Source organism: Urocampus carinirostris, chromosome 4 (assembly GCF_059441175.1).
Source record: "Urocampus carinirostris isolate Australia breed hairy pipefish chromosome 4, RoL_Ucar_1.0, whole genome shotgun sequence".
NCBI classification, from domain to species: Eukaryota; Metazoa; Chordata; class Actinopteri; order Syngnathiformes; family Syngnathidae; genus Urocampus; species Urocampus carinirostris.
In genome coordinates this window covers 48447862-48470510 of record NC_142352.1, presented here as the reverse complement: position 1 = coordinate 48470510, position 22649 = coordinate 48447862, and the positions used below count along the sequence as shown (strand labels likewise).

At 39.3% G+C, this 22649-nt stretch overlaps 1 protein-coding gene across 1 annotated transcript in view; it reads left to right on the top strand.

Annotated features, from left to right (window-relative positions):
• LOC148368057 (frizzled-3-like) overlaps window positions 1–22649 on the top strand; it is a 35681-nt gene that overhangs the window by 544 nt on the left and 12488 nt on the right. The window contains exon 2 of the mRNA XM_088334767.1: window positions 2205–2979. Coding sequence (XP_088190893.1) covers window positions 2701–2979 — 279 coding nt within the window. The 5' untranslated portion in view covers window positions 2205–2700. The remainder of the gene's footprint in view (window positions 1–2204; window positions 2980–22649) is intronic.

Genomic DNA, 22649 nt, shown 5'->3' with positions numbered 1-22649 from the left:
AGTCAGAAACTCCGATGGTGCGAACTGCCGGGATTAAGTGTTGCCCGGACAACCTTGCACAAACATGACAGCCGTTGGAGCGGGCGGTGTGAAATGCATTGGGTTTTTTTAACCCTATAAAACGGTACTTTTGAACGCCTAAAAAGGTGCACCCAAACAAACCGAATCTGTACTTGAACCCTGTGGAGAATCGGCATAATTTTGGTCTCTTTAGAAGACAACGCTTTGCCATTTGGGTGACCCTTTGGAAAAGTGTTGCTGTATCAACATACAAAAATGATCTTGGGTCCTAATGAAGTATTTAGATATCAGCCATTGTATCACTTAAATGCTTGTAGTGCCTGCAAATATGATTTTATTTTTTAATGCTTGGTATCATTCAAATCTGCGGAATTCTAACCATATACAACATGCCTGGGAATGCCCTAAATGGTTCTGTACGTATTGATTTTTTTTTGACTATGTTGCCACTGGCCTACTGGTGAGACAAAGAAATGGGACCTGTACAAATGCCTTTTATTTGGAGCTGTTTGGGGAACATTCTTGCTTCACTTATTTTTGTTGTTGTCAAAAGTTAACTTTACGAACTGTCCCCTCAATTGTCCTTTTAAATATCTTTCCTGTAATATACCTGTACTGTCTTTTCTATTAACTTATCTGAAGGCTACAAATCAGTGTCTCTTAAATGGAGTATGCAACAAGGGGTCAAAAATAAAATCATGGGATAAATAATGGAAGAAAATCTTAGTATTTTAGGAATAATGAATGTAGGGCCTTTGTCGTTATCCGAGTGTTTTTATAGAATTTTAAGAGAACTGGGTGGGTTGACAGTCTAGAGGGGGTCGGGGGAATGCAGCAGGTCATCTATGGCTAAAAATGCATGCAACAAGGCTCATACTTTTTTCCTTGAACAAGAAAAGACTAACAAATTAAAAAGATAAAAATGTGGAAATTGATAACAAAAAAAGGAAATATACTGTATTCTGAATATGCGCATGTTCACAGTGGCAGTTGTTCAGCACAGTACATTGTGATCATAGAGACTGTAGATGGGAGTTCAGGTCGGTAAATGGCTCCGACAATGAAGTAACTTGGTTTGTGCTTTGATGCACCTGTAGTAATAATTTGAAAATAAACGATTTGCATATACATTTTAGTTGTTGTCATTTTATTCTCCGTGTTCGTCCCAGAAACAAATTTACTATCAGTCCAAAAATATACAAATTCACAATTCAATGGAAATGAAAACAAAGAATAAAAGGTCTGACTAGAAAAAGAAAAGGGTCGTCTTGGTTCAATACACCTGTTCAAACGTTTTATTCAAGAAACTGATAGTAACAGAAATGCTTCAAATTTGAATTACGTTAACTTGATCACCAGACATATATATGTGTGTGTGTATGAAATGTAGTTCAACATAATCACTAAAATCAACACATTTGTTTTTATTGACATTTTCCCCTCTTTGCTCCTGCTCCTGTTTTTTTTCAACCACAAAAATAAAAAAATAACACACCCTCAAAATTAATAATTTTCATTTTGTTGTAAATCCCCAAAAGTGTTCTGTTTTCATAAAAATCATGAAAATGGTTTTGTTTGAAAAAAATAAATAAATTAACAATTTAAAAAAAAGAAAAGAAAAAAAAGAATTGGGGGGTTGGGGTGTTTTTGTCGTGTTTGAGAGCAAAAGAAGCCAGAATGTTGGCTTAAATTGATCGGTAGCAGATCTGAAAATGTTTTACTGAAATGTAATTCTGTTTTTAGACTGTAGTTTATGATTTATTTTTTTATTAATATACCTAATGAATACTGGTTAGGAGTACCTGGCTATTTTGCAGGAGTCATGTCCCCAGGAAAAATTGAGAACCTCTGATTTAAAAAAAACTACTGTAAATCTGATTTATTATGCACTTATCACATTTCACGAACCAGCACTGCAGGTAAATATGCACTGGCTCTGAGAACCTCATATAGATGCTAAAATAAATCACTTAGAAATGTAGGCATATTATGAAGCTTACTAATGCATACAAATCATACCAAATGAAGGTCCCCCTGCATATTGCGTTAAACATCATTACAATAATACATTTCCTTTTGATAATTACTCTTCCGGTCAAGTAATGTAACCACACACAATGCGCATTTATCTTGTTTAATCATTGACCCTCCCTTTGTGTTTCTGTCTGCATGTGTATTTCTAGACCTGCTTGGAAGAAGACAGAATGCGATAGACCTTGAAGATATAGAAAATTTGTTCAGAGGTGGTGGTGAAGATGGCTCTTGCGTCTTTGTGTGTTTTGTGGAGGTGTTGCTGTAGGCTAGGGTGAGGACACAAGAGGGACTGTCAAACCAGAGGAGTTGTTCTTTCTCCTTCACTTTCATCATGGAATAAACCAGGAGGTGGATAATGTGGCAACATGCTCTGAGAGCCAGTAGCAGCAAGCAATGTAATCTGAAGGCTGAAAGTAAATAGTGGAAATCAAAAGGCGGCTTCTTTTGCGCTGCTTTGTCTTGGTGCGCCAATCAGTGAGGGCTCCATCTTCCTCCATAATGTGCCTCTTATTAAGAGCTGGGGTTCTTCATTTGAAATCACCACAGAGAGTGGATTGGTTTGCCTCCAATGCAAAGAAGCCTTGAACCCATTATCAGTGACGTTCAAGGCGATAGTTGACCGTCTGGCCTCTCTGTTGTTGGACAATGCAGGAATCATTGAAAAAAGAATGTATAAAAGACTGCAAGACTACCAACATGTATTGCAGACAAACCGTTGGTTTTCTACATTTCTCGATTTTCCTGCTCCTCTTTTTTGTGGCTCCTCCAACTGGGACCATTCACATGGAGGCCGTTGGGAGCCACAGTGAGTTCAGCTGTGAGCCTATCCGACTGAGAATGTGCCAGGACTTGCCTTACAACACCACCTTTATGCCCAACCTTCTGAACCACTATGACCAGCAGACTGCAGCGCTTGCCATGGAGGTACGTTCATTGTGTTTGCTTATGTCGTACCGCGCTTCGAAATTGGATAGCTGCCGCAGGGCATTGGGGGGTGGTGAGGTGTAATTACAGCATATGGGCAGGTTTGGCGAAAAAAGGAAAGCAACAGCCTGCAATGTTTCACATTGTTGTGTTATGCACCTGCTGAAAGAAACAAAAGAGCTCAAGAGCTCAGATGTGATTATGTATTTGGGGCGGTTGGACCTCAACAATGCAGCCACAGCATAGTCTACAAATTGGTAGTTATGTCAGCAACATGGGTGTTTATATTTATTTATTTATATGTGTTATAAAGCATTGGAATGCCTTCTGCAAACATAATTTAATCATGCATTGTTCAACATAATAGGGTTCTTTCCCCCTGCAAAATATTCATCCAGACAGATATTGTTTTAAACATCAAAGATTTTTGTCCGCATAATCTGTTGGCAATCCGTAAAGTTTGTGTTGAAGGTGCAGCTACCTTATTTAAGAATACAGAGTATTGGCCAAGTTGGATCCTTTGTAACACCGATAACAGTCACAACATGGGAATCCATATTCACTGCTATTTCTGGGTAGCACAATTTGTAGTTCAAATTGGTCTCATCAATCAACCTAAAATCTGTGAAAGGACAAATGCAAGCAAAAAAAAAAAGGTTAGACAAATTTCGATATCCATTAGTTTTCGCAAAATGTGCAGATTAAATGTCCATATTAATTGTGAATTTACAATTAACGAAACTCTTCGAAAGTAGTTCCTCTATTTTAGTTAATGGTTTAGATTTGAATGAACGAATTTAGAACACATAAGAGTGAAGTTAGTTGACTGAACATTGTGCATCTAGTAAGCTGAATGATTACTTGCATTTTTTTAACAAAGAAAAGGGGGGTGAGGTATTGCGTTGAACAAAAGAGGTGTAAATAAGTTCTATCATTTTTTTCTACAAATCATTTTGTACAGAAATTTCACATGAGAAAGCCCTTTCCAGAGTTGGATAATAAATTGATTTGACCCCCAAGAAATCAACTACAAAACACAGAGCTGCTTTGTGTGCTTGTTTGCTCGAAATGACAATGATGATTTGGACTCATAAGGATACTTGTGCTCTGAGCAGTAGACATTTACTCCAACCATAATGCTTGAGACTTCCCAACTCATGTATTCTGATTTGTTAAAAAATTCAAGGTCAGTTTCAAAAAAGGCCACCCATTTTTGTTGTAGTGCGTGTTCTCCCATTGTGAAACAGTTGGCACAATGTGTAAGCTGTATAGTGAATGCATGGAGGCGTGTATTGTATGTAGTCATGCATTGAATATCAAAGAGTTGAGGCAGGTGATCTGCCCTCTTCATGTTACAGTTCTGTCTCCTAGCGACATGTCACAGCCGCCGGAGACACACATGGATGAATGCGTGCAGTCGCTGAAGCAATAATGATTATTTTTGAATGAAGAGGACTGCCACGCAAGTGGCGCCTGGGCACCAATAACTGCCCAATCATTTGGTGTGTCGTGTGTAGGGCTGTACTTAACGATTTGTAAGAGTCAATTAGTCACAGACTATTAGAAGGATTAGTCGAATAATTGGATATTTATTTGCTTCTTAAACTTGGCATGTTTTTATTATGTAAAAAATATGATGAATGCAATAAAAACAGGTGCAATGAAAAATACATATTTTATTGAACATACTACAAATTATAAATAAATAATATAAATAATACAAATATTTGACCATTTTTCTAAGGACAGCAAAATAAATAAAGTCTAGGGTAAAAAAGTTTTATCCCTGTAAACCAAGATCAGGCTCATTAGCTGAAGTGGATCAGTAATTTAAAATATTAGTTTTATTTTGTCAAGTACATTCTCTGTGAGAAATAACGTGTCTGGTGACAACAGTGTACACTGAAGTCTCATCTCAATTTTCGACAATTTTTGTTGTCTACACTGTCGACTAAATGTTGCAGCCCTAGTCGTGAGACTAGGCAATCACTGATGTAATTTAGCGCCACTTCATAATTCTTGTGTTGGGAAAACGAAAGGTCTGGCTGATCAAGCCTCACTAAAACTTGTTTTGCATGAACCAATACATTCTTTTCAGACTACTGTAGTATGTAAACTCAGTAATAATCTCATACAATTATCAGTCCACCGTATTCCATGTTTCTGTATTTGTATATGTTCATTTAAACGTTTAACTCGTAAAATACACTAATTCCCCATTGGCATGTTCAACCATAGCTGACTGGAGTCTGTGAAGAGCATCAGTTAATGAACTCCCTTTGACCCACATGACGAAGTATCTTTGTCACAGGCGCTGCGTGGCCCTCCAGCTATAGAAAAAGGCAGTTCTCTGGAAGAGGCCGAGCCGCAACATGAACCCTGCTAGCATTCCTCCTCGGCTCTGTTCAGACCAGATACTGTAGGCTTGCTTGGAGCACTACAAGAAATTTAGTAACACCTATTACAGGCCGGAAGAAACTTGAGATATGATCAGTAAGACTTTAGTTTTAAATGCGAAACTATGCATAAGTAACACAAATCAGTAGAATTTAAAGAATTAAAACAATTTGCGCCTCTGACGCTTTATAATAAGGCTCTCCAACCTTTTTGAGCTGAGAGCTACTTTTGGTTACTAGTTTGTGCAAAGGGCATTCCGTTTTCCATGCATTTTTAAAATGTCAACTTATCATGTTATGAATATGTGTTTACTATGTTTTTTACCAGGTTAATTATTAGAAGTAGGGTTAAATAGACTCAACCACAAAAGAATATTTTTTTACTAGAAATTTGCAATGACCCAGCACCGGTAAGCTATTTTCAGAACAGGTCTGAGGATACCATGTCTGAGACCACTGCTTTATATCAACAGGCGCTCTTTCACTTTGTGTATTTTAATTTAATGCCATCATAATACAAAATATTGAATGATTTTATTAACACCCCAAAAAATGTGAATATTCTCTTATGTCTGTGCATTTGTTTTACGACCATTTTTTATCAAATGGGAGAAGTGGGTGTATTGGTTGAAAATTGCCAAATATCAAATTAAATTTAACAGTCATGATGTCTCATCTCATCTCATTAGCCGTACCGCTTATCCTCATTAGGGTCACGGGGGGGGGCTGGAGCCCATCCCAGCCATCTCTGGGCAGTGGGCAGGGGACACCCTGAACAGGTTGCCAGCCAATCGCAGGGCACACAGGGACAGACAACTCATTCGCTAGGGACAATTTGGACCTGAAATGCATGTTTTTGGAACGCGGGAGGAAACCGGAGTGCCCGGAGGAAACCCACGCAAGCACGGGGAACATACAAACAGGAAGTCTGGAGCTGGATTTGAACCCACGACAGGTTCCCAATGACATGAACTGTGCCGCACAAGCGCTAACCACTGCGCCGCGGTGCTGCCCCAGTCATGATGTGCCGGCAAGTAAATAGTTTACAAAAGTATGCTACTCACTTACACATATTTGGGTTTCTAAACCTATTATTAATTTTTAAAACTAACCTAAAGAGAAAACGACACATTAGAAATTGCAAAAATATTTGACGGGTTGCATTTTAAAAAAAGTTGAATGGGGAAAGAAAGGAAAAAAATATTAAAGCTCTAGTGTGTAAAGTTTGACCACTCAATGGCACTGTGTAATGCGAACAAAAACCATTGCCAAGAGCACAGCATAGCAGTAAGATGCCAGACAAACAATGCGCTGACCTCTAGGTAGGGATTCCCCTATGTAAAATAAATAAAACATTCTCGACCTATGATTTTTTTTTCATAAAAAATAACATTTGTATTATAGTCCATGTATTGAATGGTTTTTTTACTACTAGGAGGCACTAAATATTACACACTGTCCCTTTAAACTATGCTTGTCGAATCCGTTTTTGCAACAAAAAAAAACTAAGCTGAGCTTGGATAAGATCAGATATACTTGGCATGTTGCCTAAAAATTATGATTAATGTACGAATGTGGAACCCCCCCCAAAAAAAAAACACTTCCCAGAGGTTTTAATGCACTACCTATCCCATTCAATTGGTAAAAGACTCTGAAATGATCTCCAACACTTCAACATTCATAACACACAACCTTCTTTGCTGTTTTCTTTTCATTAATCTGCTCGGTTGGCGGAGAATGCTGACAAATTTTAAGTATTTCGCCACGGAAGCTCAAACACTATTCAATCAATGTTGTGTCTATTGGCAGAAACACTCATTTCAGGTTATTTTATGGTAGAATCTACTCAATATTTGAAAAAATAAGAACATATTTAACATTTCTTTCCTTGCATTCAAGTAAACCAGGTGTATGTAACCCAGCACACAGCTCATATTTTAAGCATTATACTCTGGTCACTTATAAGTCCACAGTAACCGTTATACCGTTTCCGGAAGCGCCTTTCAATGTCTTTACCCATTGTCATATATGAATGAATTAAAAACATATTTTCCCAATGATATAACATATTTTCTGTCATTCAACACTATTTGAACAATACAATTTAAATTCTTTATTCACAAGTTTTATTTTCAACTGAAGCAGCTCATTGAAACAAATTATTTTCCAAATGTAGCAGAGGGTAAATGATGAGTTTCATTAAGCCAGGATGGTAAAAATAAATCTTAACCAGTCGATTACTATATATTTCAAAATGGAATATTGCAAAATACTGCAGTGAAATCATGTAATAATAAAAACATATTTTTAATGATTTGGGTGGTGAAATAGATTATCACCTCTGGTTTAATTGTAAAGTTTAATGTAGCCTAACATGCAACCTAGATTTCTGAATAGTAAATACACGTTTCATTAGCAAGGTTTTAGAATGACTGTCTTCTTATAGTGAGTGAAAGTGCAAGGAGGTTAAGGAAGCCTCCTTCCATTCTTTACTTCTATTAATGAGCTTCTAATCTCTTTCTCAGCTCCACAATGAAGACATTGATTTGTACCACCCAGTATCCCGCAGTTCACAATAAAATCTGAGCTAAAGACTTCATGCTCAATGGCTTAAGTGTCACCATAATGGTGAAATTCCGTCTGTGGGAATACGTAACCTCCACAGACAATTCATCAATCTGCTGTTTTTTTTTTTACTGCTCCCTGTTGGTGTGCCATATAGTTGGACTAAATATCACTTATTTAGTCGACCAATGTTTGCGATTCAAACTTGTTTCTGTACAATCTTTAAATGGGATTTTCTAGATAAAAAGTGTAAGCTCTCAATTTGTCAAATTTTTAATGTATTCTGGTATGATACAAATATTTCCTTAATGTACTTATTTTAAATTGATAATCTAAAACAAAAGTTTTTAATTCATGCAGCAGACAACGTAAATGTAAAATGCACAAATGATACGATATGATATGATGCTAGTGTCTTTTCTTTTTGCTTGTAAGCAGAAGAAAACCATCTGTCAATGCTTATTGTTCTCTCACTCAGATTGCACTTTTTTGTTTTTGTCCTTTGTAAGTTTCTTTGGTAATTTTATTCATAATTTTAAGGACTTGATAACTGATTTGTAATATGATCACTATTTTCAAATTTACACTTTTAAATTCTAATATTTTCTTGGTTTTCGTGTTTTTTTTTTAAATCTCGTGTGTGTGTGTGTGTGTGTGTGTGTGTGTGTGTGTATTTATTTGATGTCTTTTGTTACGAAAAATATGACTTAAAATCTACTTCTTACTGATTCACACATTTAAAACTATTTTACTGAATTGTTTGAACCAGTGTTGTTAAAGTCCATCTAAATTTGCACTGTACTAACATTTGGTGGTAGTCTAAAAATGGTGTGGAGCTTTTTTGGGTACAAAAAAATGAGAAAGATGGCATTAATATATAAATCCATAAATTTAACCATTTAGAAGAGAAAAATAATATCCCTGTGTTATAGTGTTAGGTTACTTAAATTGAAGATTAAAAGTTAAAAAGGCTGCGTATAGACACAATCCTGTCTTTGTATGTAGGCTTGCTAGCATCAGAAAGCACTGAACTGAAACATTAATTATAGCCTTCCTTGTCTTGATTACAATTTCCTCTCACCCCTATAGTAAAAATAGTTCCTGTAAAAATTCAATCTTGTCACCTTAATGGATGTGACTTCCTACAGACATCTTTTCATTCTGTGTAGTGCTGGTTAGGTGTCCATTTGACAGTAATGGCATGCTAATGTAGTTTGGTGGATTGTGATGCCCCATTAGGAGTATTGAGCTGAGCAGGTGCACATTCTATCGCACTTTAAATTGACAGCTCTCACACCAACTCATAAAGAAACCACGATGCATTTGGATGATTGTCAAGAGGGTTGTTATGCAGTAAATAAGTCTTAAAGGACACCTAAGAGCATGTCTAACCCACCGGACCACCCATGACCATTAACTCTGCCTACTTAAGAAAAAAAAAAAGAGCTCAAAGAATCAGATTTTTCTAACATAATTTTATTTACAAGATGGCCCTAGCAGTTTATACATACAGCCACTTTGAAGTGTAAATAAGATACTATGTTAGTTTCTTCCTATAGGCCTGTAAAGATTTGTAAGGGTAAAAGGACAAAGTGAGTGAAAGGTAATGCATCGCATTGGACCCAAGAGAGAATCTAAGGACTCAACAGAAGAAAACTCCGGCAGACTGACAGCTCGTGTAAAGTCTTTCGAGGCCCACTGTCTCCAGTGTTTGTCTATCTCTCTGCATGGAGCCTGTCCTTCAAAAAACAACAGGCTTAAGAAGGGCCACCCTGGGGCCACGAGGTCCTTGCAACAGAGAAGGCGCTTGTGTGAGAGAGTTCACGACTTGTTGTGCTGAAGTTTGGTCTGCCGTGTCTTTCATCCTATTGTGTTTCGACGAATTGAGTTTCAAAACGCGCGAAGGCGGGTTGGTGCACATCTGAAGAGGCAAGCTATTTGCCGTGGCGGGGACAGACAGATCCTCGTCTCGTTTAAATGTTCCCGTTTATTCCTGCTGAACTCTTGATTATCATGCCTACTCTCACTCAGTCTATTGAAGCTGCCAGCCCAAATGAAGCAATCATTTATTTATGCCCACAACAAAGGCGCTGCCTGGTGCTGCTTTTTTGGCAGACTATTCCAATCAGCATAGCTGCCACTGCGGCTTATCCACACCCACAATGGCAAGTTAAGCGAGATTTAGGGTGACATTGTTGAACTTTTTCACGGCTGATACGCTGTTCCGCTGCTTCACCAGGCGCCTGCTGTCAATTACTGCTTTGTAATATATTCTGGACTTTATGGAATTTGCACACTGTACAGTTAAGGGACATGCCTTGTAAGAATATATTTATAGTTTGATTAGCCAGTCATAGGTTTCCATGCGTCATTTTCTGAAATCCATTCATACAGAGAAAAATAAAACAAATGTGTAGCTTATGTCATTTATTCTAATTTAATGAGAGGAAATTATTGAAAAATAATTTAGTCACCACCAGTTATGGTAGCTTTTAGTCAAGTTTTGCATGGCATTTTTAAAGTCTGCATTTTTTTTAAGCCTAATGGACTCTGCTGTCATCAATAGTCTACTGTAAGTGGAGACCTGCTGTGGTGAGCTTTGGTTAAATACATAAATAAAGCTTATCCATGTCTTACGGACTTAATCTGAACCCGTGAACCAGACTGGAAAATAACTTTCTGGGCTGCATGCGAGCCCAGCCTGAAATTTGCGTTTACACATTGTCTTCATAATTATTTTTTCCTGGGACTGACGGATATCAACACAAATAAACTAAAATGGTGTTGGTTTTGCAGTTAAGGACTGTCAGAAGCAAGAATAGCCCATATTACTGGCCAGTAATCAATTTTGGTAACTGAATTTTATAATATGACACAAAATTGAGTAGTTTATTTTGTATTATCATTATTTACCTTCCTTTGGACAGGAGTTTACAAAGCAGTCCAGTTTGCTAGTTTAGCAAATGTAAAAAATGTGATTTTTTTTTTTTATTTTATTTTTTTTTTTATTATTATTTTTCCAAAGTTGACAAACGAGAAGAATTCAACCTTTACGATGTCTGTAGTAAACCTGAATTGGGTTTATTGTCAAGTTGAACATGGTGTCATGGTGATTAATGGATGTTTAAAATGGTTGACTAGAGTGATTGTTCTCAATCTAATGTTCCAATAGTTTTATTTTGCTTCGCCTGTATTTATTTGTGTGTTGAAAGGATCATGCAATTGACCAATAACCTAGCCTACTAATTCGATATTTCTGATTAGGTTGTTAATTTTTGGAACGTTAAGTAATGTAAATTTATGACAGTGCACGTATACTCATGAGTTGATATGTTTTTAAGGAAAAGCACTTTGTTCACGGATTTGAAGAATAAAAACTAAATCTGAATTTCAAAATTTTCTCCAACTTGCAATTTGATTCTTGGATTTGTCCAAAGAATGTATTCAGATCCATGCTACTCTACAACTCTACGCCATAAAAGCTAAATTTTGACTGAAGCATGTCTATCTATCTACCTTGGTCATATCCCCCAAGAGGGGTGACCGACAGCAAGACAAACACATACAATAACAAAGAAAATAAAAGGGAAAAATATAGCAAAAAAAAACACACACAAATATTTTGGACCATGGCCAACCCAATTGCCCAAACACCCAAACAAGTTAGGCACCTCGGCACCTAAGTTGGTCATGCTTTCGTCCCTCCAGATGAAATGGGACACCAGAAAGCGGCCATATCACTCGGGTCAGGGTGTTGTTCAACAGCAGGGCCCGACAGCTTTCACTGGTTTAACCCTGCCGCATCATACGGGTGCCCAGCCCATCCTTAAGAACGCGTCCACAATCTCACTATCCTTTCTCAACACCTCTCCAGTCCTTTGTATCACCAACAAGAGCTCTAGCTTCCATTATATTTAGACCTCTTTCCTGCAGTGCACTCATAACACCATCCATCCACGTCAATCGCGGCCTACCTCTAGGTCTCCTTCCATTTACTTCTGCTCTCTAGATCCTCTTCAACATTTGCTCCTCATCCATCCTCTCCATGTGTCCAAACCAACCGAGTACTCTCTTATCAACACGCTTGCTCAGTTCCACGACTACTCCAGTTCTGTCACAATTTCATTTCTCAATCTATCCAATCTTGTAACTCCTAACATAGTCCTCAAACACTTCATCTCAAAAACATTCAATTTCCTTTTAAATCTGCGTTCAGGCTCCAAGTCTCTGCACCATACAGCACAGTCGGCACAATCACACTCTCATACAGTCCCCTCTTAACATCCTGAAGCATGTCAAGGTCAAATAACGCTGAGCCAAATTAACGCGTACATATTTACCAATTATGGATCGATAAAAAAAATATTCCAAGTCAATTCTGCAAATGTTCTGCAAAGCTCTTTATTATTCGTCAACATGCACAACGACGAGAATACGATTTATCAGCAGATGCGAAGGCAGCTTGGATTGCAAGAGGATGTGTGTGGATGCTATCGGCTTCATCTCTATTTTCTGTCTCACCCATTTGCTACATATTTGTTGCTCTCATTTCAGTTGAACCCTTTGTCGATGCCGACATTTTTCTTAAAATCTCACTGCATCTGCCGTTTGCGCTTTGAAGGTTTTAGCCAATTTTTTAAAGGGGTCCTGCTGGGTGGCTTCATTGTCAGAGTTTATAAAGATATAAACTCTTAGCTGGCGAAATTATTCAGATAAAAGCACTCATTGAGTTTTAATCTCCTTCGCGAATGAAGCGAGCATGGCCCAGTCTCCATCTACGGGTCAGGTGTATCGACATTTCGTTCTGTGTACATTGTTACAAAGAATGACAATACAAAGGAAATTATTATTATTATTATTATTATCTTGCCAGGCTGCGCGGGCTGAACTGCTTACATCCGGTCAGTAGGCGTGGTTTATTGAGAAGTCGCACATAAGCAGGAAATGGAGTCACACATGAGTGCCATATTACAATGAAATTAGACTGAAATCGTAGAAATAGACTGTGTGTGTGTGTGGGGAGAGATGATTACTTGTATATTAGGAATATAAAGACAGGTTAAACAAGTTAATTTCATAGCATGGTAGTCTGAGAAATACACACTTAAAAATAGCTAACTTTACATTTATATGCTTGTCCTTTACGCTGTTATCCTCAAACAGACACGGGCCTGCTGGAACTATCACATCACCTGGAATGGAAAAAGGCAAACATGCAGTGTGGGGAGGGGATTTAGATGGTGAATGACTGCTGAAATTAAAAATGAGTGTGTGTGTGCGTGCGTGCGTGAGTCCTATTACATTTATCGTGAGATCTATTATAGTATAGTTGGTAGGGGATGTTTGCCTTAAAACTAATTTCACTTGCTGTCCAATCATGAATCTTTGTCAAGTGTTTTAAATATCGAAGCAATTAAAAAAAAAGATTCCCCTACTTTTGAACGTTGTAAATAATTGTTTATCAGAGGGCAAGTTGATGAATGCCGATGTTAGTGAGCTTGAAAATGGAGAAGACGTGAAAGAGGTGGACAAGTGCCTATCCAGGATAATTGCGTTGGTAATTGGGAGGGAGGTAAAAGACAAGTTGAATAAAAGGAAGGGAAAAAATGGATGATGAGGAGTGGGGGCAGGGTGAACGTTAGGGGGGATACCATTATCAGCTTTGTCCGCTCCTCACTGAAGGCTGGATGGACATGGATAAGGGAACAAATGAATGAAAAGCAGCAAGTGTGAGAGGAGGCCGCTTCTTTTCGAGCTGTCTTTTCAGTAATTAGCGCAGAGAACATCACAGCGGCATCTGTTTGTTTTTGGTCTACCGATAGTCATTGAAGGAAGATGATGCGGACTTTTAGCAATTTGAGTATTCTGCGAGTTGTGAGGCAACTTCAAAGTAAAATATATATATATATATATATATATATATATATATACCTTGGAAATGTCGACATCAGGAGTCAAATAGAATTATGTGAACCTGGAGCTGCATCTTAATTGTTGCTAACACTGACGACCTCATGTGGGTGGACAAATGGTGGAGGTGACGTGAACGGGAGCATTTGGCTCAAATCCCGATGGAAATGTGAGGTGCTAAAAGCCAGTTAAGTGCCCTTAAGAACAAAGCGGTTATTCAAAGTGAGGTGCATTCTGACAGAATAAAATGTAGGGCCTCTGACAAATTCCTGGCCACAGTCCCTGACTTGGAAGAAGAATTAAAAAAATGAGGGGCTATGATTGTCCGTGGCGAGGCTGTGCAAGACAATTCGGAATGTGAGTTTATACATTACATTTTTTTTTTTTTGGTTTGTGATGGACCTAGCTTAGACTGTCCTAATTTTCCACACTCGGATATTGTCTGCTGATCGGTTTGTATTTTTTTAAAAAATGCACAACCAATATTTAAATGGTCTTCTGAACTTAGAATGGCCATAAACATAAACACGTGAGTAAAAAATGAATTCCCTATGCAAATACCGTAAATTCCGGACTATAAGCCGCTACTTTTTTCCCAAAATTTCAACCCTGCGGCTTATTTAGTGATGCGGCCAATTTATGTAATTTTTCTTACGGCCGCCAGCGGCGCTCGAGTACAAAAGGTAAGATTTAGACTGCAACTTCTTAGCTTGTGCGCAAATTAAATTAGCGTAGACATATCCTCATCATGCAAATTGCAAAAAGAAAGGCACATGACGCATCCTTCAAGCTAAACGCAGTCGAGCAGTCCGATATAGAAGGAAACAGAGCTACCGCACGTAAATTTTGCTATGCTAGCGTGTTTTTGAATAAGGGAGCGTGGGATGACGTCTATATGACAAAGTCTCTTTCCCATACTGAAAAGAGATGACTTTGATGAAGTCAGTTATAAGGAGGAAGATGAGAACGGTTTACCATGCTTACTACAAGAACGGTATGTTTTTTTTACAGCTGTTTACTGTGATGCGAGCGTGTTGCTAGTAGCGTTTTTGCTACCCTTCACAGGCACGGTTTGGGATGAAAGTTATAATATTATTAAAGCTTTGAAAACTCTCGATGTCTTTCTTGGTAAATATGTGTAACCATGTATAATATGTATTTCTCATCTCTCATCTCATTAGCTGCACCGCTTATCCTCAGTAGTGTCGCGGGGGTGCTGGAGCCCATCCCAGCAATCATCGGGCAGTGGGCAGGGGACACCCTGAACTGGTTGCCAGCCAATCGCAGGGCACACAGGGACAGACAACTCGCTCGCTCATTCACACCTAAGGACAATTTGGACCGGCCAATCCACCTGAAATGCATGTCTTTGGAATGTGGGAGGAAACCCACGCAAGCACGGGGAGAACATACAAACTCCGGTAGCTGGATTTGAACCCACACAAGAGGTTCCCAAGACCTTAGAACTGTGCCGCACACGCGCTAACCACTGCGCCGCCGTGCTGCCTTCATATGTATTTACAACTGTATATTTTTGTAATGTATTTATTTTAGAAACTTATTCTGATATGTTTTTCATGAGCAAATGAGAAAGAAGGGGCGGGGCAAACGCGGGCTGACGGGAAGTGGAGTAAAGGTGAGACGTGTTTGTGGACGCGGCCGACAATAGTGGATATATATTTTTCCCACCCTTACCTTTGGAAATATACACTTTTTTCCTTGGATTACTTTCTACGGGCACCCGGACTCTGCAGGTCTGCATTAAATGTTAAGTACCGGTATCATTTTCCGTTCATTTGCCGGCTGTGTTTTTTGGACTGTTTGTATTGCGATTTTTCAATGTGGGCGCATGCGGCTAATATACAGGTGCGGCTTGTGTATGTACAAAATCAGTTTTCCTCCCGAAATGTGGTGGGTGCGGCTTGTAATTAGGTGCGCTCTATAGTCCGGAATTTACGGTAGATCAAACTATTGCATTATGAGGAATGCCTTGTGAAAGCAAGCGGTTGGGAAATAAATAAATGAATGCATGAATTGTTGCCTTGTCAGGATTTTTCTTTGAAGGCTTCAAACCAATCATCTGTCATCTTGATTGGACGGACACACTGGCTGACGGCTTTTAGGAAGTGTGTGTCATTCTCACATTCTGAACACCTCCTTCAATTGATTTGAATCTCTAATCCACTGGCACTCGTTTACCGCATTTCAATTGAAATACTTGTCCATTTTTTACCTTCTTCTTTTACCTGTTTTTAAACCCTTTTTGAACCAAGGTACACTTTTATTTATAAAAAAGTTCCGTGGCACACAGTCCGTCGAAAATGTTTGAAAATAGATAGATATAGATACTTTATTCATCCCTGCAGGGAAATTAACACTTTGAAATAAAAATGAGGTTATGTCAAATATTTCACTGTACTACCTCATAAGCAGATAATTAGTATATAAAAAGAAGAAAAAAATACTTAATATAAAAAAGAATAATGTGCTTTGTTTTTATTTTTTACAGTACAATCTTAAACCGTTTTGTTAAACAAATTAAGTAATTACATGTACTGTGCTACCTCAAGAGCAGATAATTAGTACATAAAAAGTATATAAAAATCTACTGCTACCTACTGATATGGATGACCATTACAGTTCCTCATCTGAAGAGTGCAAAAATACTGAATAATGGCCTAAATTTTTGGAAAGATAAAATTCCAGCAGCACACTGGTATAACTGACCTATTTATCTTCCACTATTCTTGTTCATCAATTAACTAAAATATGAATGTGAACAACATGTGGAAAGGCCTGTAGCCATTCTGACTTCTACTTTTTACCACAAAAATTAACCAGAATCAACCATTGTTCATCAACTATAAACTACAATCAAAAAACAAGTAATATGGTCAGCTACTATACCATTCATCCATGATATCTTGTTGCTGAAAATATCATCAGCTCATCAGCTGCACCGCTTATCCTCAGTAGGGTCGCGGGGGTGCTGGAGCCCATCCCAGCAATCATCGGGCAGTGGGCAGGGTACACTCAAAACTAAGTCATTCATTGCAAAAAGTTATGGAAATTAATTTAAGTGTAAAAGGGTAAACAGTACAATGTAAAACCTTTAACAGTAAAGTAACAGTGCTCGCAGGGCATACGGGGAACAGACAACTCACTTGCTCAGTCACACCTAGGGACAATTTGGATCGGCCAATTCGGAGTGCCCGGAGGAAACCCACGCAAGCACGGGGAGAACATACAAACTCCGCACAGTAAGGCCGGGAGCTGGATTTGAACCCACGCAGGAGGTTTCCACGACCTCAGAACTGTGCCGCACACGCGCTTACCACTGCGCCGCCGTGCTGCCCGCTGAAAATATCAAAACTCGAAATAACAGCAGCAATGCAGAAGGCACGCGCGCACACACACGCTTCTTTAAAATATTCGCTATCAGTAAATGGTTTTCCTTGCTTTGCTATTCAGTGAGCAATTTGTTAGATAGCTTCAGTGGTGGTGTTTTTAGCAGCGACAAATATTTTTAGTGTCTGTGTACCTGGAAACAGCGCGTTTTAATGTCACCGCCTTGAAAATATGTTCCGTCGCGTAATGACGTTTAACACTTGATGCGAGAGGTACAACGCGCTCGTGGCATAATGCACAAAACAGCACGGTCATTTTTTGCACAAAGCCCCAGTCATCTGTCCACGCTGGCTGGAGAGAGCGCGATATTTTTGCTCGAGGAGCCGTCATGATTCGTTCATTTATCGCGCACGTGTGTTTCGTTGGCTGGGTCTCTCTCTGCGAGGCGCTGGGAAAACTCACACTAAAAAACCCATGATAAGGCCCAACGTAAATCCTTTAAATAACATGGCGCGCAACTGAAGATGTCTAAATTTCAGGTAAATGCGCTTTAAAAAAAAAAAATCATTATTTTGCCGCGCGCTTGCGTGCCACTGGTTAACCCCTTGCGTTCCACTGTTGCCACGCGTGTCATAGGTTGCCAACCCCTGGAACTATGTTTACACACGAAGTGGGGCTGTGACAGGAAGAAGAAGCTGGTTAATGCTGGATGACCTCTCACAGCGCCACCCGGCGGAAAAAAGCACTACAGTACTCAGAAAAAGGTGCACAATACAAAATCTCACTTACAGCAATGTCCAAGTATTTTTTTGACATCACGCAAGAACGTTTGATTACTATGCAACTGTAGAATTAAAATTAGGCTGAACACTCCTATTGTTGTACATTTTAGGAGGTTATTTGCAACTGGCAAATAGCAAAACCTTGAGGTGATGCTTAATTCACATTCCCATTCCACAATCATATATTTTTTTAAGAATTCATTTAAGACATTTGGAGGTTCATAGAAAATATTCATTTTCAAATGTTTTTCGGTAGTGTTACTCCTTAACCGGAGTCCGCAATACGACTTCTAATTATGTGCCTATGTCATTCCCCGGCTTGCTTTCTTTTCATTTTTACTTAGGTCTTGTGTTTTTTCTGCTTCCTCTGGGGGTTCCTCCTACTGAATATTGTGCTGAGCAGGACTAAAGAAAAAAAGAAACTTAATCCTTCTATTGAAAAGGATTTCAACCAGTCAGGAGCTTTTTCTCATTTTCCTCTGTAAAAAGAAAAAGACCTCTTTTCATGCTTAACGCTCACTGGCCCCTCACCCATTTAGTTTTAGTTTTCCTTTCTTATAGTGAATTTGTTGATTATCTTGAAATCTTGATTGAATGGATTAGTTACTAAATGATAAGTTAATTGTCCGGTGGAGCGGTATTAAAAAAATACGGTCATGCTGATCAGCTACAACTGCATAAGAATGCAAATGTACTCAGCACTACTCTTTGACCTTGCTTTCGGATGTTATTCCGGAAAAACAAATTGATCCAAAATATTGACACTGGGTGGGTGTAATGAAAAAAACCTGGTCTGCCTGTTAAAATCTAAATTATGTTGGTGTATATTCACACAGGAGGGCAGCAAGAGAAACAAGCAGGTTAGAAGCTTTGATCAAAGAATGTTGCTGCCAAAGATTTATGTGATCCTTTTCTCACCATCTTTATTCTCATCATTTTTTCACTTATCTTTGTATTTCCCAAGGCTACATTAAGAGGAACTACGTCATTTTGCTGTTTCTGTTCTTAACCAAATGTTTTTTTAACTCTCAAATGAGTGTTGCGAACCTTGCACAATTGTGGGCCAGATTACAGACATGTTGAAATTTTATCACAAAACATGCACGCTGAGGAGAAGCTGGGAGATCAAGGACACACAAAATGCGAGTCGCATGCATTTTTGCTGCTTGACTTCCAATGAGTAGCGATGGACAAAGGTCCTCTTGCCTCAGCCAGTGAGACACACCGGTGCACAAACCGTTAAGTGACGCCCCAGGCGCGAGAGGGGCACAGACTGTGTCGAAGGCAGATCTGTGAGAACAGATGCCTGGAATCAGTTGTTGTGATAATATTCAGATTCAGATATACTTTATTGTCATTCTTGTACACGTGTATACAGAACGAAATGTCGATACATGCTAATCAGTTAATAGTAGAAGGCTACACTATCTTTAATGTTTCCAAGTTTGGACTATTTCAGTAGCTAAAGGTGAATTCTCTTTAGGCAGAAGTTTTAACAAAAGTTTCTTTATCAATATTATGTTCCATTAACCAGTCTAAATATGGCATTTTGTGTTCATAGAACAAACATTGATAATCTCTAGAGGCGACTGTTTTGAAAATTGAGTGTTATGCGATGATTTTTATGTTGATCAGGCTTTTCGGCTAATGACCAATTATGGATCGCCTTCAGAAAACAAGTTAACCGTGACTGGGCACATAATCATCAGCTTCCCTCCACAACACGTGACAACGTAATGTTGTTTTACTATGCAATTTTATGGCTATACTATGCAATGGCCTCATGGAGTTAAGTGGCACCGTGCATGATCTGTACCCAAAATTTCACACTTAAATCAGTATTTAACATTTTCAACATTATGTTTTTCCAACTCTTTGATAAAAGTTCTGCTTGTTCCGAAATCCAGCAAAACATATTCCCTGTTTGTGTGAATTGCAAATGTGTGAATTATTGAGTGAGTGCAGTAGTGCCGAAATGTATGTCACGCTGATCACGCTTGGCTGCACCCATTTACTGGTGGAGCATGTGCGGATCTGGAACATGGCAATCGAGAACGATCAAAACATGCACACAAAGCTCAAGCATGCAAACAAACATGCACAAAAGACTTGCACAATCACGCTTGAATGGGCCTTCGCACGCAGTGAGTGTGTCCACAACCACTGAAAATGTACGGATTTTAGCAAATATACTTTGCACAAAAGCCTTGAGGTACTCATCATATTACCTAAATTCCGGACTATAAGCTGCTACTTTTTCCCCAAACTTTCAACCCTGCGGCTTATTCAGTGATGCGGTCAATTTATGTAATTTTTCTAACGGCCGCCAGCGGCGCTCGAGTACAAAAGGTAAGATTTAGACCGGTGAAATATATGCGCCGAGGAAGACTGCAACTTCACTAAAACTGGCCGCATGCGAAAGGCAACTTTTTCGCAAGTCTGCCATTGGCGTGGGGAAGCATCAAAAAATCCACCATAACCAACGGGTTCCGAAAAAGCCGGTCTGCTGCGTGCCGGAGAGGAGGTCACAGAATCAGGAGTGGATGAAAGTTCCAGCGACAATGAGAGTGCGAGTCTGGCTGCGGGAGAGTGGGACGACGTCTATATTACAGTTTCTTTCGGACACTGAGGAAGACGACTTTGATGGCTTCAGTTCTAAGGAGGAAGATGAGGACGGTTTACCGTGATTTTTACAAGTACGGTATGTTTTTTTAATAGACCTGTTTACTGTTTTGCAAGCGTGTTGCTACCATTAACTGCCCAGATGAAAGTTACCGCATTTTCCGCACTCTAGGGCGCACCTAAAAGTCTTAATTTTTTTCAAAGCTGACCATGCGCCTTATAATACAGTGCGCCTTATATATGGCTCAATATTAAATCGCAAGGTCTCGCAACTTACGCAACAGCCGCCGACTCGATTTTCCCCCGAACGTGGAGTAGTCCGCGGTGTATGCTGGGATTTATATACCGGCGTTTCATTGGCTAACCAATGTGTCAATCATCATTTGAATCGATCGCTATTGGCTAAAGTTATTCGGAGCCTCGGATAGGCTAGAGGGCCAAAACAAACCCTGCAATTGGCCGAAAAAGATGACTGAATAGCAAGCTTGCTAAAGTACGCCATAAAGAAACATGTTTCATTAGTCTGTATTTGTAAATATTTTACTCCTGGATTTACTACACTCACGGTTGTAAGAAGACCATGGTTGCGTATCATTATTGAGCGTGAGAACTAAGGTGAGCTATGCGGCTTTATATTTTCCCGGTATCTTGTTTTAGAACGATCTTGATGTTGCTGCGATAAGTTGAGTGAATTAAACTCAATTCCAAGTGTTTATTGTCATATGCACAGTAAAGTTGCGAGCGAAAAAAGAGAATAGAAACTAAGGAATGGTTGGCATTTCTTGAATCCCAACACTTTAACCTTCCGAATGATATTTGAAATGATGCATTTGAGTGACATTGTACGGACACCGCATCCGCACGTGTCTACGACACGTATTTGCTTCTTTGCAAGCTTTGGGAATGTTAAGGGGGTAATCAGTTGACTGAATCATCTGACTGTTTTGTCGATGTTCCCATTGTAGCGCCTTATAATCCGGTGCGCCTTATCTATGGAAGATCTCATTTCATCGGCTGCACCGCTTATCCTCAGTAGGGTCCTGGGGATGCTGGAGCCCATCCCAGCAATCATCGGGCAGTGGGCAGGGGACACCCTGGACTGGTTGCCAGCCAATCGCAGGGCACACAGGGACAGACAACTCACTCGCTCAGTCACACCTAGGGACAATTTGGACCGGCCAATTCACCTGAAATGCATGTTTTTGGAATGTGGGAGGAAACCGGAGTGCCCGGAGGAAACCAACGCAAGCACGGGGAGAACATACAAACTCCGCACAGTAAGGCCGGGAGCTGGATTTGAACCCACTCAGGAGGTTCCCACGACCTCAGAACTGTGCCGCACACGCGCTAACCACTGCGCCGCCGTGCTGTTATCTATGGAAGATATAGGACCAAAAACTATTTTTTGGGGGTGCACCCTATAACCCGGTGCGCCCTATAGTGCGGAAAATACGGTATATTATTATTTTTATTAAAGCTTTGAAAACTCTCTCGGTGTATCGTCTTTCTTTGTAAATATGTGTAACCATGTATAATATGTATTTGGAACTGTATATTTTGGTAATTTATTTGTTTGTATTTATTTTGGACACTTATTGTGATATGTCTTGCACAGGCCAATTAAAAAGAATGGGCGTAACAAACGCGTGGTGACGGGAAGTGGGGACCGGTAAAGGTGAGTGTTTGTGGACACGGCGTACAATAGTGGATATATATTTTTCCCACCCCTACCTTTGGAAATATACACTTTTTTCTTGGATTACTTTCAACGGGACCCGGACTCTGCAGGTCTGCATCAAACCTTAAGTTACGGTATCATTTTCTGTTCATTTTGCCGGCTGTGATTTTTGGACTGTGTACTTTAACGAAGGACATTTAGTTTCAATCGCGGGACTTACAGTCTGGTCTGGGTTAATTTTGTGTTTGTGATACATTCTTCTAATGTGGGCGCATGCGGCTTATATACAGGTGCGGCTAGTGTAAGTACAAAACCGGTTTTCCTCTGAAAATGTGGTGGGTGCGGCTTATAATCAGATGCACTCTATAG